This window comes from Lactuca serriola, chromosome 9, assembly GCF_051521515.1.
Source record: "Lactuca serriola cultivar US96UC23 chromosome 9, Lser_US96UC23_V15, whole genome shotgun sequence".
NCBI classification, from domain to species: domain Eukaryota; kingdom Viridiplantae; phylum Streptophyta; class Magnoliopsida; order Asterales; family Asteraceae; genus Lactuca; species Lactuca serriola.
The window spans coordinates 48,392,309-48,409,615 of NC_136416.1; the positions used below are offsets into that span (position 1 = coordinate 48,392,309).

The window sequence follows — 17,307 nt, forward strand, 5'->3', positions numbered from 1 at the left end:
ACTAATTTTACAGAATACTATGCGCAAATAAAAAGTATAACTTCCAGCTAATTTTTCTAAACACGTAACTATAATTTGTATCCCAGTGAATATGTACATGAAATTGAGAAAAAAAAAACAAAAAGGAAGACAAAAAAACATCCATTGCAAAGATTGAGATAATCTTACTAAACTTTGACAAAAATGAATTAATTGATATAACTATTAATGTAGATGTATGATTGACAAACATAATTTCTTTCACCATGGATTTAAAAGGATAGAGTAAAAGTAAAAACCCATTTCAAAAGATGAAAAATCAAGTTAATTGATTATGATAAATATTAATAGCAACACAATCATGATTCATGAACAAATACAAGATTCAAAACTAACAAAAAATCCATCCATCTATATGAAGAATTGCAACTTCTCAAATGTTACAAACTAACTCCACATTAGAATTTCTATGATCAAAAACAAAAAGAATGAGTAAACTATTACCTCATGCTACTAATGTAAGTTTGATACAAACTAGGAATCTTGTCCTCAAATCGTCTCAAGAAATCTTGAAATCTCAATTCAGGATAACTAACAAGTGTAATAAGAGACTTTCTTTCATCCAACATTCTCTCCTTCAAAATCTCCAACACTTTGTTCCTAGGTTTCACTCTTTTCTCCAAACTTAATGAGAAAAGACTTGGGCAAGTTACTAAGTAAGAAGGTGTATACCCAAGCTCATTCATAAAGAAACTAAGCTTATTACGAATTGTATCTTCTGATAAAGCAAAACAGTAAGGCTGGTTCTTAAACAATGTAGATAATTCAGTATCAGAAAACCCAAAACTCTTGTAAACTTCCATCTTTTTATCCATTCCTGAAAGACTACTTGAAGCAATTGCATGAAAACAACGAAAAAACTCAGTTGAATCACGGGAAATGCCTACTTTTCCCTCTATCCAATTCAGTTTACTTGTTAACCAATCGGGTGGTTGTGTGAAATGCATAGCATTCTTATGAACAAATTTACTGATTTGCTCATTTGAGAAACCATAAGTTTGTAAGAGCAAGACATTGTCTGAAAACATCTTTAAAGCAATAGATGTTGAAAACAACCATCTTGATCTGTTAATAGTTTCCACCACTTTTTCGTTAGTTCCCAGAAGGACTCGAAGGTAATCAATGGTGGGTATTATTCGTGAATGTAAACCCAAATCGAATAAGCAAGGGTTTCTCTTGAGAAGACTTATTAGATCCGGCCCGGTCAGCCCGAGTTCGAGAAAAACCCTAATTTTGGGTTCTAGGGTTTCGTTTGCTCTGTATAGTAGAACTTTTGGTACCCATGCGACTATGTCTTTGATCTGGGCGTTATCGAAGCCGCAATTTTTGAGGATACGAATAACTGAATCACAATTTCGAGTGGTTTTCAAACGGCGTACCTTTGATGAGGAGGAAATGGCGGATTCTTTGGAGAATCCGAGTGTGTTGATGAGGAAATCGACAAATTCGATTCTTTTAGCAGATGTAGATTCATCAACAGGGGAAAGTTTAGTTGCTGTTGAGTAGAAAAGATGAGATCTGAATTGATAGATTGAGAAAATCTCTCGCCCGACGTGGCTACGGAGGTAGAACATCTTAGCGCGCAGAAGATAAAAGTTTTGGAAAGGATGTTTAATAGGAGAGTATGAATTTTCATTTCCACCCCCTGTAGTTTCACATATATTAGAACGTTGAAAAAACATAGAAACATTTAAAAAAAAATGTTAAACACGATTTTTTTTATCGATCAAAAATCAAAACCGTAGAAATATCTTTGTAGTTTGTCGTTGTATGTTTTTAATTGTTGTTTTGTCACAGTTACATGTTGGATTAGTATAACATATTCTCTTTGATCTTTATTTGTTGAAATAGGCTTTCGTTTTATGGATGTTTTATTGAAGTTGTAACTAAAATTTATTTTTAAAGTTGAAGTTTTTGACTTACAAATAAGATTTATAACATACAACTTGTACAATGCAAGGGATACGCATATACGCATATGAAAAATATGTTTTTGACAATAAAAACCATCTTGTGCATAGATATATTTTTTTTTTGAAAGACATCTCTTATTAAAACAAACAAAAAGTTAGCAAGAAGCTAGCAAAAAAATCAATTACAAGTTTATAAGATATTGAAGCCACGCATTCAAATTTCTAGCTCCTAAAACAATACCAATTAAAGGAATACAATTTAATGGTATCTATAAGAGTATCTGTTCGATACTTCTGAATGCGAAAGACCATGACATTTCTATAACCTCATAAAACCCATAGTCATAATAATACAAATAATTTTCTCTTTTTTTATATCCCTTGCATCCATAAAGCATCCAACCAATCATGTACCTCTTGCAATTCGGATATATATATATATATATATATATATATATATATATATATATATATATATATATATATATATATATATATATATATATATATATATATATATATTTCAAAGTTTTTTTTGTTTAAGTTTTGGGCTACTAAAAGCTTATGACCACCGAACATTATCAAACAGGGTTATTTTCATTTTTAGCCATTTTAATATAAATGACATCAATTTATGAATTAGAGACCACATCCTTTATGGTTGGATGACTTTGTTAACTACTATACTTAACAAAAGTCATAATACCTTTAGAATGAAATGTAATTATTAGGATTGTCAAATTTGTACCACAAAAATGTTGGATTAGGTGTCTATGTCATAACTATATTTGGTATATACTTGACCTGGTTGTAGCATGCTCCTTTCGGATTGATTTCACCAGAGCAACTTGACTAGATGAATAATGAAGAAATAAGTTATTATGGTTTATTAATATATTATATGAATAATATATTAAAGGAGAAACTTGTTGACATTGGTCAACAATTAATTTATAATTAATTTTAGGGAATATGATTTATTAAGGTAATTAACTTTTCGGTTTGTCTGCATATGGGTAACTATCTTTTTTTTTGTACACATCTAGGTAACAAACTTGTTGGATGTGTTCACATATGACCATTATGACCTACTGTAGCAGGTTACATCCTAGATGTGAACACTTTTAACAAGTTCGTTACCTAAATGTGTACAAAAAAAATAGTTACCTAAATATGAACAAAACAAAAAGTAAGAGTAAATTACACGAATGGTTTGTGTGGTTTGGGTGAATTTGTATTTTTGGTCCTAACTTTTTTTTTAACTCAGATGGTCCCTACTGTTTATTTTTGTTACGCGTTTAGTCCCTGTCTTACCTAAAAAGACTATTGTGCCCTTATTAATTTATTTTTTAATTAGTTTTCTTATTTATGTATTTATTTTTTATATATAAAAAAGACTATTATTTTTTTAAATAAAAAAAAGTAAATGATGGGTTTTAGCCATAAGAACTTTCCTATGTGCGCATGCAAAACCCTAATGTTTGGATCTAGGTTTTCTAATTAAACATGCTTTGAATCCAAGACTTCTAATGATTAATTAGGTATAAGAACAGCACAAAAACAGATCTAGAAGTTTACCTTTCAATATCTTGGTTGATCTTGTTGTCTTGGAGCTCTAGAGTCACAATTGTCACTCCTCTAATGGCTTACAAACACCAACTAGCAAGGAGGATGATTTGAGAGAGGGGAGAGGGGAGGAAATTCGGCCAGGGGTTCTCTACTTGAGATGAGATGCCGAATTCTCTTGGCCAGAGGGTCTATTTATACTTGTAGACTCCTTAATGGTTTCACCTTAAACCCTAGTTGGATAATCTTTCCTTAAAGCAATCCAAATCCATTCCTTAGATAACCTTGGACGATTTTAAGCTATCCCTAGCTTCTAGAATTTGTCCATCCTTTATCCACAAAGGATTTACAGTCTAAAGTGTAACTATCAAACAATTAACAGTTTATACCCTCTTATTTAATTAATCTCTTTAAGTCACCAAATTAATACTAATTAATTTATGACTTATATTAATCAAATAACAATATTATTATTCCTTATATTATTCTTATAGTATATTAATAATATTTATTCTCTCATAATAAATCATCCTGTCAAGTTGCTATGGTGAAGGCAACCCAAAAGGACCATGCACAACCGGGTCAAATATTTGCCTAATATAGTTGCAGCCTTAGACACTATTCCAACAGTCTCCCACTTGGATAAGTCTAGTAACTATATGCACAAGTACAATCCGATTTGCAATCGTAGCTCTCAAAGACGCTGTTAAACTCTGATCTAATCAATTTTGTCCTTTAGATAAGGGATCGTACAGTCCTCTGTTAGATATCATGCTGACAATTCTATGGAATGATTAGTCAAGAATTTAGGTTTCTCGATCTACGATTTATTTGACATAGAACTTAATCGAACACATCAATTCAGTTCTGACCGGGCCTGGCACATAAGTCAAATCAAATCATCGAGCGGCCGAGATATCACTTTTACCTTCTTGGGATAAAAGTTACAGATAAACTTCGACTTATATGCATTTACTTATTCATTAACCAATTATACACAACAATGCGTTTTATAACACCGAGTTACTGATGCATTTTCGCATTATCAATGTACAACTAATTAACAAATAACAAACCATATATCTAGGTTTTAAGACTATATGATATTATCGTCTTGCGATCACCTTTTATATCATATTCCATAAGGTGATTCCAGCAAGCACGGGTTTGTTCCAATGCTCAAAACCAGTTCATAAGCACTCATGAATGTTGCCGCAACTCTTTGCTATGTCTAACACCATTTAGACAATATACACACCAATTCATGACAATCTTCATTCATATCTACTTCCAACATACGAACGATTGTGGACAATTTGAATAATTCGATTATTCTTAATAAATTCAATTGTTCTGGAAGTCAAAACAGGCAAAGTGAAACAATAGTTAAACAATTAACATAAGATAGTAACATTACTCATAAATAAAACTCCTTTATTTAATCATCAAATGTTAATTACATTTATCTATTACACGTTTCTAATACTATCTAATCTATGCTAATATCATCCTTCAGCCCAATACTCCTAGCATGCTGCAAGTGCTTAACCCTACTCAGTCCCTTCGTGAGCGGATCTGCTGGGTTATCTTCTGATGATATCCTCTTCACTACGAGTTGTCCTTCTTATACACGATGTCTAATAAAATGATATTTTCTGTCGATATGTCGTGATCTACCATGATCCCTCGGTTCCTTGGTCAAGGCAACCGCTCCTTCATTATCACAGAAAATCTCCATGGGCTCCTTTATGGCGGGTACAACTCCAAGGTCACCAATGAAGTTCTTCAGCCATATTGCCTCCTTCGACGCTTCGCTCGCTGCAATGTACTCTGATTCACACGTTCAATCAGCTATAGTTTCCTGCTTGGAACTTTTCCAAGTCATTGCTCCTCCATTCAGGGTAAAGACCCAGCACCTTCAAGTCACTGTACCCTCGCACCTTCAAGTCATCACTCCCTCCGAGGACTAAGAACCATTCCTTCGTTCTCCGAAGGTACTTAAGGATATTCTTCACCGCAATCCAATGGGCTCTGCCAGGATTCCCTTGATATCTGCTAACCATGCTTAAGGCAAAGGCTACATCAGGGCGAGTACAAGTCATAGCGTACATGATAGAGCCAACTGTGGAAGCGTATGGTACTCGGCTCATTTCTGCTATTTCAGCTTCGGTACTCGGACTTTGAGTCTTACTCAACTTGGCATTACTTTGTATCGGTAATTCTCCCTTCTTCGAGTTTTCCATACTAAAACGTTTTAGTACTTTCTCTAAGTAAGTGTTCTGACTAAGTCCTATTAGTATCTTACTTCTTTCTCTCACTATCCTTATTCCCAAAATATAAGAAGCCTCTCCGAGGTCCTTCATAGCGAAGCACTTCCCGATCCAGGACTTAACCTCCTGCAGAGTCGGGATGTCGTTTCCTATGAGTAATATGTCATCGACATATAGAACGAGAAAGCTTACTATACTCCCACTGGCTTTGACATATACACACGATTCATCTTCGCTTCGTACAAACCCAAACTCTTTGACTTTCTCATCGAAACAAAGATTCCATCTGCGAGATGCTTGCTTAAGTCCATGAATGGACTTCTCAAGCTTACACACTCTATTCGGATGCTTCGGATCCACAAACCCCTCTGGCTGAGTCATGTAAACATCCTCAGCCAACTTCCCATTAAGGAAAGCGGTCTTGACATCCATTTGCCAAATCTCATAATCATGAAATGCAGCAATCGCTAGCATCACTCTAATAGATTTTATCTTCGCAACTGGTGAGAAGGTCTCATCATAGTCAACTCCGGGAGTTTGAGTAAAGCCCTTCGCGACCAATCGCGCTTTATATGTGTGTACTTTTCCATCCACATCGGTCTTCTTCTTGAAGATCCATTTGCACCCAACGGTCTTACGTCCGGGCACATTATCAACCAAATTCCAAACTTGGTTATCATACATGGATTGGATCTCGCTATCCATTGCCTCTTTCCACTTTGCAGACTCCGGGCCTGCCATGGCTTCCTTATAGCTATTAGTTTCATCAAGATTTATTAGTGTACCATCACTAATATACGTGTCCCCTTCGGTAGTAATATGAAAACCATAAAACTGGGGTTGAAGTCTAACTCTATTGGAACGTCTAAGAGGTAAGGACTCGTCAATTGGTTCAATCGGAGTTTCCTCCTCGGGTTGAGTGCCAGCGGTAGAGGTTCCTTTATCTATCGACTCTTGAATCTCTTCAAGCTCGATTTGCCTCCCACTATCCTCTTGGCCTATGAGTTCTCGCTCTCGGAAAACTCCTCTCCTTGCAACAAAGACAACATTGTCCTTCGGTCTATAGAAGAGATATCCAAAGGATTTCTGTGGGTAGCCGATGAAAATACATCGCTCACTTCGAGGTTCGAGCTTGTCGTGAGTATCTCGTCTTACGAAATCCTCGCAACCCCAAACCTTGATATGCGCCAACGAGGGAGCTGTCCCTGTCCACATCTCGTGAGGTGTTTTGGCAACATTCTTAGTAGGGACTCGGTTAAGGATATGGGTGGCAGTCTCTAAGGCATACCCCCAAAAAGAGATAGGTAGTGAAGCACGACTCATCATAGATCGAACCATATCTAATAAGGTTCGATTACGCCTTTCTGCCACACCATTCAATTGTGGTGTCCTAGGTGGCGTCAATTGTGAAACTATTCCACACTCCTTGAGATAATCGTGGAATTCAAGACTTAGGTACTCTCCTCCTCGATCGGATCGAAGCATCTTGATTTTCCTGCCCAATTGATGATGGGTTTTGGTCATAAGACATCCTATGTGCTCATACAAACCCTAATGCTTGGATCTAGGTTTCTCTATTGTACATGCTTTGAATCCAAGACTATAAACCCTAATTCTAGCATATGGAAATCAATATTAACATATAATTAGGTTTATGATATTACCTTGATTGTTATGTAGCAATAACAATCCCAATTCCTCCTTGAATTGACTTTGGAAGGCTTAGAGTCAAAAGTGTCACTCCTCTAATGGTTCACAAACACCATAAGCAAGAAGATGAAGAGAAGAGAGGAGGGAGGCCGCCCAAAATGTGTTCTAACCCTAGAAAAGAAGTTCCCCACGTTTTTTAGCCTTAAGGGTTCTATATATAGTGAGGCTATTAGGGTTATCTAACAAAGTGTCACAACTAGCATTTTTAGCTAGGAAATTCTATCCCATATAAACATCATCCATTGTAAAAGCATGTACTCTAAGTGAATACAATACTCTATCCTCGTTCAAGATACACCTCATATGTTTAAATAAGGGTTGGAAACCCTATATATATCCCGACTCAAGTTCATTATGGACTATGATTCTCCTATTGGACCTAATGGGCCAATAAACCCTTAACTTAACTCTTTTAAGCTAAGAGTCTTAAGTTGGGCCTTATTTGAATTCACATTCATTAAAATATTATGTTTTGGGCTTTAATGGGCCTAGAATAACCCACACCTTTCTCATGGACCTATTTGGGCCGAGAACTACCCTAAAAGTCCAATGGGCCGAAAATTTTCCTTAGGGGCTTCATAATTTCGAACCAAAGAAAGGATTGGGCCAAACTAATTCACCCTCCTTCCTCCTAGCCCAATTCTCGGCCCATTATCTATATAAAAAAAAAAAAGAGAAATTAGCTAATTAGCTTAATGCATGACACATCATTTTTATTTGGAGGATAACCAAGTCATTTACCCACCATGTAACAATGCATTCACATATATCCATGCAAAACCTTATCTCTTCCTTCTCTCTCCCCCTAATTCACGGCCATAAGGCCCTTCCCACCCTCATCTCTCATTTCAAACACAATAATCTCTTATCTTTACCTCTTATACTCAAGAAAATCCTCTCTTCCTTCCTCTCAATTTTTCGAGATTCTAAGAATTTCAAGAAGGTTTTCCCACCTAGGTCATCATCTTTGGTAAGTTTTTCATTAGATCTATGATTTCACTTCTTGATCTACTCAAAAATCTCCTCTTACACTATACTTTCGTGAATCATACTCTTATAGCACCATAGAGCTCGAAAATCATCTCCATAACACATCTAGGGTCGAGATCTCTTCACTTCTCCATCAAAACCGACTTCCAAACCCCAAGGTGAGCTTCATACCCCCTATTTTCTGTTTTTATGAGTTTTGTGGGGGGGGGGGAATACAAGTGAAAGTGTAGATCTATATGTGTTTGTATGCCTTGTATGATTTCCATGCTTATATGTATGCTTCTATGTGTTTTAATGTTGGATCTAGCCATAAAACCCCTCAAAACCGAGATATAACTTATGTTTTATGATCTTAGCTTCAAATATATTTCTACACACAAAGTGTTTCAAGAAAAATGGCTAAGTGGTTTAGTAATAATTTTCTTTGGGTTAAAAACACAAATTTTGGGCCTAAAATGTGAAAAATACAAAATTAAGGGCCCAAATTGACATTTCACAGATTCTGATGGATGAAGTGTGCCAAAACAGTTTCCATAGAACTATTTCTGGAATTATACTCAATTAGAGGATTAAAAACATAAATTTCAAGCTTAATGGGCTAAAAATGAAAATTTCGGCCCAATGAGGCCCATTATGCGAATTTTTCTGTTTTGGAGGGCCAAAACTGTAATTTTATGTAAAACAGTGGACTATAAGTGTCCCAAATCCTTTTCAAAGGTTTAAAATGCTTTCTAAATTTAAAAAGGACCAAAGTTGCAAAAATTTTCCAATTTGGGCCAAAATTGTCAAAATTGCGAAAAGAAGGGTTAAAACCGAGAAAACTGCATTTTCAGGGGCTTAAACTGTTCCCTATGAAAAATATGCTGAAAAATATTAATTTCAATAATTTTTGGTGTTAAAATGTCAAGAAAAATAGTTTAAGGACCAAACCGGGAAGTATTTGATAAAAGGGTTGAAAATGTAAATTTTACAAACAATGAGGGGCTGAAAAACAGAAATATTTCAAGGCTAATTCAATATGTACAATTTGATCAAATAATGGCACCGTTACTATCGACGAAAATACAACTCATTACAATACCAAAAGTCGTTGTTAAACGAATTGGCTCGGTCTCGAGCCAATAGAAATCTACAACTACTAACTCTTCGATACTACGATTCATACAAATAACGTTTGGTAATACATATACATACGAGTGTGCACAGACGTCTACGCACCATCTTTGGGCCCCACAAGTGTAAAATCTTGTTCGTTGAGCCTAGCTAGCCCAATGACCTGATCTTAAGGCCCGAAGACGCATATTTTTCTACGAGGTGTTGAGTTTCACCGACTCGACACAACGTAGAGAGACTTTCAATGGCTTGTATACCACTGGTCCCCAAGGGTCCTTGGTATTGCTAGAAGAGTCTGCATATTTTACGAGGCGGGTCGGGGACCCCTCGCACGCATATTATCCCCAACCGATTAATAGAGTCATCGAGGTCTTCGTGCCCTCTTTCTCTTCGGATGTGGGACTACACCTAGTCAGGGCGATTGGATAACGCGATTAGTACTGACGACGCCTTCGGGATCGTTAGTATATCTATAAACTGGGCGTTTGTGTAACGCGGGTTTGTAGTAAATAATCCTGCTCGAGAACCTTCCAACGTCGCCTGGGACTGACACTATACGTTATGCAATGGTTTGAATGTAACTTCATGTAATTCAAGGAACTAGGAGAACATCGGGTTTTCCTAGGGTTTTCAATACATACAGATTTGAAATGCATACATCTTCAATGAACAATTTTTTTTTACAAGTATAGAAACAAACAAGCATACCTATGGATCTTCACGAACGTTTTCCAAAGCCTTTCTTTTCAGAAAATATCGGATTTTCTGGTGGTTTTTCAAACAATACAAACATTGGATTTCAAACACTACTTATGAACTCACCAACATTTCATATGTTGACGTTTTTCAAAATACTTGTATTCTCAGGTAACAGATAAAGTGAAGGATGAATTGTACTCTATGACGTTTTGCTGTCGTTTAACTAGTATCGAACAATCACTTTCGAGAATGTAATGTTTTGAGACAATGTAATGAATGTAAACTCTACTGGTTGTACAATATTAATGCATGGTGACGAATGTTGTTATGTTTCATATATATTCAATGTTATGGTATTCAATTGAGTCACGACAGCCCCCGGACGTTTCCGCCGTCTGGTTCGGGGATGTGACAGGTTGGTATCAGAGCTTTGTTTATAGTGAACTAGCATGTCTAGCCACACATTGATATGCAACTATAAACCAAAAAGAGGGACTAACATAACTCTGAACAAAACAAAGTAAATAAAACACCCTTGCTTGCATTAGGAATAGGAACCTAACATCGAACCAAACAAGATAATGCTAGTATCTCGGCTACTTCAGGACTGTTCTTAGTTGTATCAAGGAGCGGATGTAGCCTGATCAACTACATTCCCTCCAAGGTACAACCATCACATGTCGTGAAGAGATCGTGATAACTAGGAACCTAAAATCATACCCCTTAATCTCCAAGAAGGGAACCCCAACTGAATCTATGCAATAGTCGTAGAGCTATAGGAGTAATTGGTATGCTATTTGTTTCTAGTATTCATAGCCCATCGTGCAATACGCTATAGACGAGTATTATTAGCCAGGAAACCCTATCACCCTAGTCAAGGAATAGTCGGGTGGCTCGACCCAGAGGAAGAACCCCAGGAGGGACACGAAGTAGAACTCGCAGGTGAACCCGCTGAGTCAATAGTGGACCTCGAAGAGGAAGAGCCGGAGGGCAATGACGATGACGACACGGATGTAGAATTCAATGACATCAATCCTCCATGTAAATCCAGGGCACCGACTTATAGTAAGGGCCCCGGTGACCCCATGCCCCCTCGGGCACCTGATATTTGGGGATAAAGTCACCAGTAAGGAATACGACCACACCACGGTAAGAGCTGAGGTCTCTTTAATTTTAGCCACAGAGGACCAGCTGACCAGGCCCTCCCAGTCGTGGTGCGACGCACCTGAGGTATCGATAACCAAGCTCAGGACACCCCAAATCGAACGAAACAAATGTGGTTTGTTATTAAGAGGGATGAAAGGAAAACACGGGAAGTGAATGGAGACTCTCGAGCGAGACAGTTAGTTTGGGAGGTACGCCTACGAGATACCGAGCAACAAGTAGCTCGTCTCCGAGGTGCATCCACTTCATCAACATCACCACCAGACACTTCTCGCCACGACTAGGACCAGCCTTTTCTAATTTCCCCTACTATCCGACATGACTCTCTTTCGTGTGCTAAGATGGTACATACCCCTGAAACGATTATGCGTTATATTTATTTCATATTGCTGTAACGACTCAATTATATGCACAAGCGAACCCTCGGAACCACTAGATACTTAAGGATCTCGAAACTAAAACAACCCATATAATCTAAGGATAGACGTAACAATCGTTCCAGATTTGTGATCACCTATTACCACAAAATACATCATAGGGATGTAGACGGAGGTAGTAAGAATTTTACAACAAGATGCGAAAATTTATAGAGTACAACCAGGAATGCCGATCATCACTTACGATCTGGGTTATCAATGTGCATCAGGAAAATGCCATCCCGCAAGAATAACAAGCGCACCTGCGAGACACCACTCCTGCAGATGGACTCTGCTACATTCCAAGCTGCTGTAATGGCAGCAGTAACCGCTGCCATGGCACAGATCAATGCCAACAACCCTAATGGAGGCAGGAATAGCATTGACAACTCCAGCCAAAGGAACAAACATGGAAACCAACAAGTGACGACCTGTCAAGGAACTCCAAACCCCAAGCTTAAGAGCAGGAAGTTGAGGTCTGGAGGTAAGAGAAAGGGACAACACACTCGAGGGTTCTCAAGGGAGCAACGTGTTGTTGCCGTTCATGCGACCACGACCCCTATTACACCAGCAGCCAGGAGACCATATGCTGGAAACCTTCCAAAATGCAACCAGTGCAAATTCCATCATAATGGAGCCTGCAGGGAGATGCATTGCAACAAATGCAACCGAAAGAATCACATCGCCAAATTCTGTAGAACTTATCCATGCCAAAATCGTCAGCCAAATGAAAATGACAACAATCGCAATAACCCTAACAACAACACCAATGATGAAACCAGTCGCACTTGCTATAGGTGTGGAGGAACTGGTCACATCAGGCGCAATTGCCCTAAGGATAACAACCGAGGAGCAGAAGGATCAGAAATGGTCCTAACCTTGGGTCAAGGCAAAGCAATCCCAAAGCCCAACGATTGATACTGGTACGTTCCCACTTGACAACTCCTTCGCTTACCTCTTATTCAATGGTAAATCCGAGTGAAGTTTCAGTTAATAACAAATTCAAACACTTACTAAAACAACATCCCCAAAGCTAAGTTAAGCCTCTTCAATGGACATGGCCAAAGGGGAAAAATGATTTAATCTAGGGTACTCATGTGGAGTACGCCTTAACACTAAACGACCATTCATTACAAACAGATTTCATGCCAGTAAATATTAGGAGTTTTAATGTGATAATCGTCATGATTGGGTTAAGCCCCCACCGTGCTGATGCTATGTGTCGCGAGAAGGCCGTTTGCCTTCACCTTCCTAATCACGAAAACTCTAATAATCCATGGTGATAAACCTAGCGCTAATCCTCTTCCTATCTCGTGCATCAAGGCACAGAAGTGCCTGCACCAGAAGAACTACGTTCTCCTCACTCATGTTGTGGACAAAATCAAAGAAGAGGTAGGCATACAGAGTATTCCAATAGCTTGTGATTTTTCCCAAATGTGTTTCCTAAGGAACTTTCGGGAATACCCCAGAGAGACGGGTTAAATTTCGAATCAACCTCATATCGGTAACCACATCAATTGCCAATTCACCCTATAGGTTGACTCCCGCCAAAAATTCACAAGTTATCCTATCAACTAAGTAGAATTGTTGCGCAAGGGATTCATTAGACCAAGCCTCTCATCCTAGAGAACTCCGGTCTTTTTTTTCAAGAAGACAGATCCTTCCGAAGGTACATTGATTTTAGGAAATTGAATAATCTCCCTATTAAAAGTCGATACCTACTTCCACGGACTGACGATCTATTTGGCCAGCTCCAAGAAGCTCGTTACTTCTTTAAATTAGATCTAAGAATCGGTTATCATCAACTCTGAGTCCGAGAAGGCGACATTCCAAATCTGCATTCCGATCTCGTCGCGACCATTTCAAAATTCATTACGATACCCTTCGGTTCAACGAATGCTCCCACGGTATTCATGGACCCTACAAACCGAGTTTTCCCAACCATTCCTAGTCGTCCTTTTCATTATTTTCATCAATAACATACTCATCTACTCTCGAGGCAAGAACAAAACACTACCATCATCTACGACCAGCCTAGGAAGCATCAAGGCTGGGAATGTCGCGATGAAAGCACTACATGGATGGATACAACTCTCGAAGTCGAAAGACGAAACTTTTTTTTAGAGTTGAATTGGGCATTATCTGGGTGATCGTCGATAGGTTAATCCAATCTGCCCATTTCCTGCCAATACAGAAATCAAACAAGATGGAAGAATTAGCTTGGATCTATATCCAGGAGATCGTGAGACTCCATGAAATATCGGTATCTACTATCTTAGATCGAGATAACAGATTTTCTTCAAGACTATGGCAGTCACTTCAGAGGGCTATGGGAACATCACTAGACATAAGCGTTGCTTACCACCTTCAAACCAATCGCCAAAGTGAACGAACCATTTGACCACTCAAATTCATACTACAAGTCTAGGTGTGTGAGTTCAACAAGTCAGGGGATACCCGGTTTCCTTTGACAAAATTCTCATACAATAACAACTACCGCATGAGCATCAAGAATGCTCCTTTCGAAAACTCATTATAGTCATAAATGTATATCACTTGGTGGTACTCTCATGAGACCGGAAACCACTAACGAAACCAACAAAAGAAGATAATCCAAATCAAAGCTGGATTTCCAGCATCGCGAGACCGACAGAAGAACTATTCTGAAAAGCGGCGTAAGCCAGTAGGATGTCAAGTCGGGGATCGCGTGTTATCAAAAGAATCTCCTTGGAAAGGAATGATTCGTTTTAGGACACGAGAAAACTAAACCCACGATACATCGGACTGTTCGAGCTTCTTGCTCGGATTGAAGACATATAGACTGTAGCTGCCTGTGGAGCTCAGCAACGTGAACCCTGTGTTCTGTGTCTTGAATCTGAAAAGATGCATATCAGATGAGTCTCTTATCATTCCTTTACGAGAACTCGGAGTAAGCGAGGATCGCATGTTCATCAAAGAACCAGTCAAGGTATTGAATAGGGAAGTAGAACATACAAAACAAAGCCCCATTATGAATGCGAAGATTTCCATGGAAGGATAAGCATGGACCGAAATGCACATGGGAAACATGAAGATCAGAAGAAGTGCCTATTCTCTCATTCACAAACCTATCCTTAGAAAGAATTTCGGGACGAAATTCCCTCTAACGGGGGGATGATGTCACAACTAGCATTTTTAGCTAGGAAATTCTATCCCATATAAACATCATCCATTGTAAAAGCATGTACTCTAAGTGAATACAATACTCTATCCTCGTTCAAGATACACCTCATATGTTTAAATAAGGGCTGGAAACCCTATATATATCCCGACTCAAGTTCATTATGGACTATGATTCTCCTATTGGACCTAATGGGCCAATAAACCCTTAACTTAACTCTTTTAAGCTAAGAATCTTAAGTTGGGCCTTATTTGAATTCACATTCATTAAAATATTGTGTTTTGGGCTTTAATGGGCCTAGAATAACCCACACTTTTCTCATGGACCTATTTGGGCCGAGAACTACCCTAAAAGTCCAATGGGCCGAAAATTTTCCTTAGGGGCTTCATAATTTCGAACCAAAGAAAGGATTGGGCCAAACTAATTCACCCTCCTTCCTCCTAGCCCAATTCTCGGCCCATTATCTATATAAAAAAAAGAGAAATTAGCTAATTAGCTTAATGCATGACACATCATTTTTATTTGGAGGATAACCAAGTCATTTACCCACCATGTAACAATGCATTCACATATATCCATGCAAAACCTTATCTCTTCCTTCTCTCTCCCCCTAATTCACGGCCATAAGGCCCTTCCCACCCTCATCTCTCATTTCAAACACAATAATCTCTTATCTTTACCTCTTATACTCAAGAAAATCCTCTCTTCCTTCCTCTCAATTTTTCGAGATTCTAAGAATTTCAAGAAGGTTTTCCCACCTAGGTCATCATCTTTGGTAAGTTTTTCATTAGATCTATGATTTCACTCCTTGATCTACTCAAAAATCTCCTCTTACACTATACTTTCGTGAATCATACTCTTATAGCACCATAGAGCTCGAAAATCATCTCCATAACACATCTAGGGTCGAGATCTCTTCACTTCTCCATCAAAACCGACTTCCAAACCCCAAGGTGAGCTTCATACCCCCTATTTTCTGTTTTTATGAGTTTTGTGGGGGGGGGGGAATACAAGTGAAAGTGTAGATCTATAAGTGTTTGTATGCCTTGTATGATTTCCATGCTTATATGTATGCTTCTATGTGTTTTAATGTTGGATCTAGCCATAAAACCCCTCAAAACCGAGATATAACTTATGTTTTATGATCTTAGCTTCAAATATATTTCTACACACAAAGTGTTTCAAGAAAAATGGCTAAGTGGTTTAGTAATAATTTTCTTTGGGTTAAAAACACAAATTTTGGGCCTAAAATGTGAAAAATACAAAATTAAGGGCCCAAATTGACATTTCACAGATTCTGATGGATGAAGTGTGCCAAAACAGTTTCTATAGAACTATTTCTGGAATTATACTCAATTAGAGGATTAAAAACATAAATTTCAAGCTTAATGGGCTAAAAATGAAAATTTCGGCCCAATGAGGCCCATTATGCGAATTTTTCTGTTTTGGAGGGCCAAAACTGTAATTTTATGTAAAACAGTGGACTATAAGTGTCCCAAATCCTTTTCAAAGGTTTAAAATGCTTTCTAAATTTAAAAAGGACCAAAGTTGCAAAAATTTTCCAATTTGGGCCAAAATTGTCAAAATTGCGAAAAGAAGGGTTAAAACCGAGAAAACTGCATTTTCAGGGGCTTAAACTGTTCCCTATGAAAAATATGCTGAAAAATATTAATTTCAATAATTTTTGGTGTTAAAATGTCAAGAAAAATAGTTTAAGGACCAAACCGGGAAGTATTTGATAAAAGGGTTGAAAATGTAAATTTTACAAACAATGAGGGGCTGAAAAACAGAAATATTTCAAGGCTAATTCAATATGTACAATTTGATCAAATAATGGCACCGTTACTATCGACGAAAATACAACTCATTACAATACCAAAAGTCGTTGTTAAACGAATTGGCTCGGTCTCGAGCCAATAGAAATCTACAACTACTAACTCTTCGATACTACGATTCATACAAATAACGTTTGGTAATACATATACATACGAGTGTGCACAGACGTCTACGCACCATCTTTGGGCCCCACAAGTGTAAAATCTTGTTCGTTGAGCCTAGCTAGCCCAATGACCTGATCTTAAGGCCCGAAGACGCATATTTTTCTACGAGGTGTTGAGTTTCACCGACTCGGCACAACGTAGAGGGACTTTCAATGGCTTGTATACCACTGGTCCCCAAGGGTCCTTGGTATTGCTAGAAGAGTCTGCATATTTTACGAGGCGGGTTGGGGACCCCTCGCACGCATATTATCCCCAACCGATTAATAG

At 38.0% G+C, this 17,307-nt stretch overlaps 1 protein-coding gene across 1 annotated transcript; it reads right to left on the minus strand.

Moving 5' to 3' along the window:
- Nucleotides 1-289: 289 nt before the first annotated feature.
- LOC145076934 (transcription termination factor MTERF8, chloroplastic-like) lies at nt 290-1,618 on the minus strand. Its single transcript, XM_079022725.1, has one exon. It carries the CDS (start codon nt 1,611-1,613, stop codon nt 480-482), a length of 1,134 nt encoding a protein of 377 aa, XP_078878851.1. The 5' UTR covers nt 1,614-1,618; the 3' UTR covers nt 290-479.
- Between the last annotated feature and the right edge of the window lie 15,689 nt (nt 1,619-17,307).

Excerpts from the sequence above, each read along its gene's own strand:
- LOC145076934 (XM_079022725.1), bottom strand. The coding sequence starts at position 1,613 with ATGTTCTACCTCCGTAGCCACGTCGGGCGAGAGATTTTCTCAATCTAT.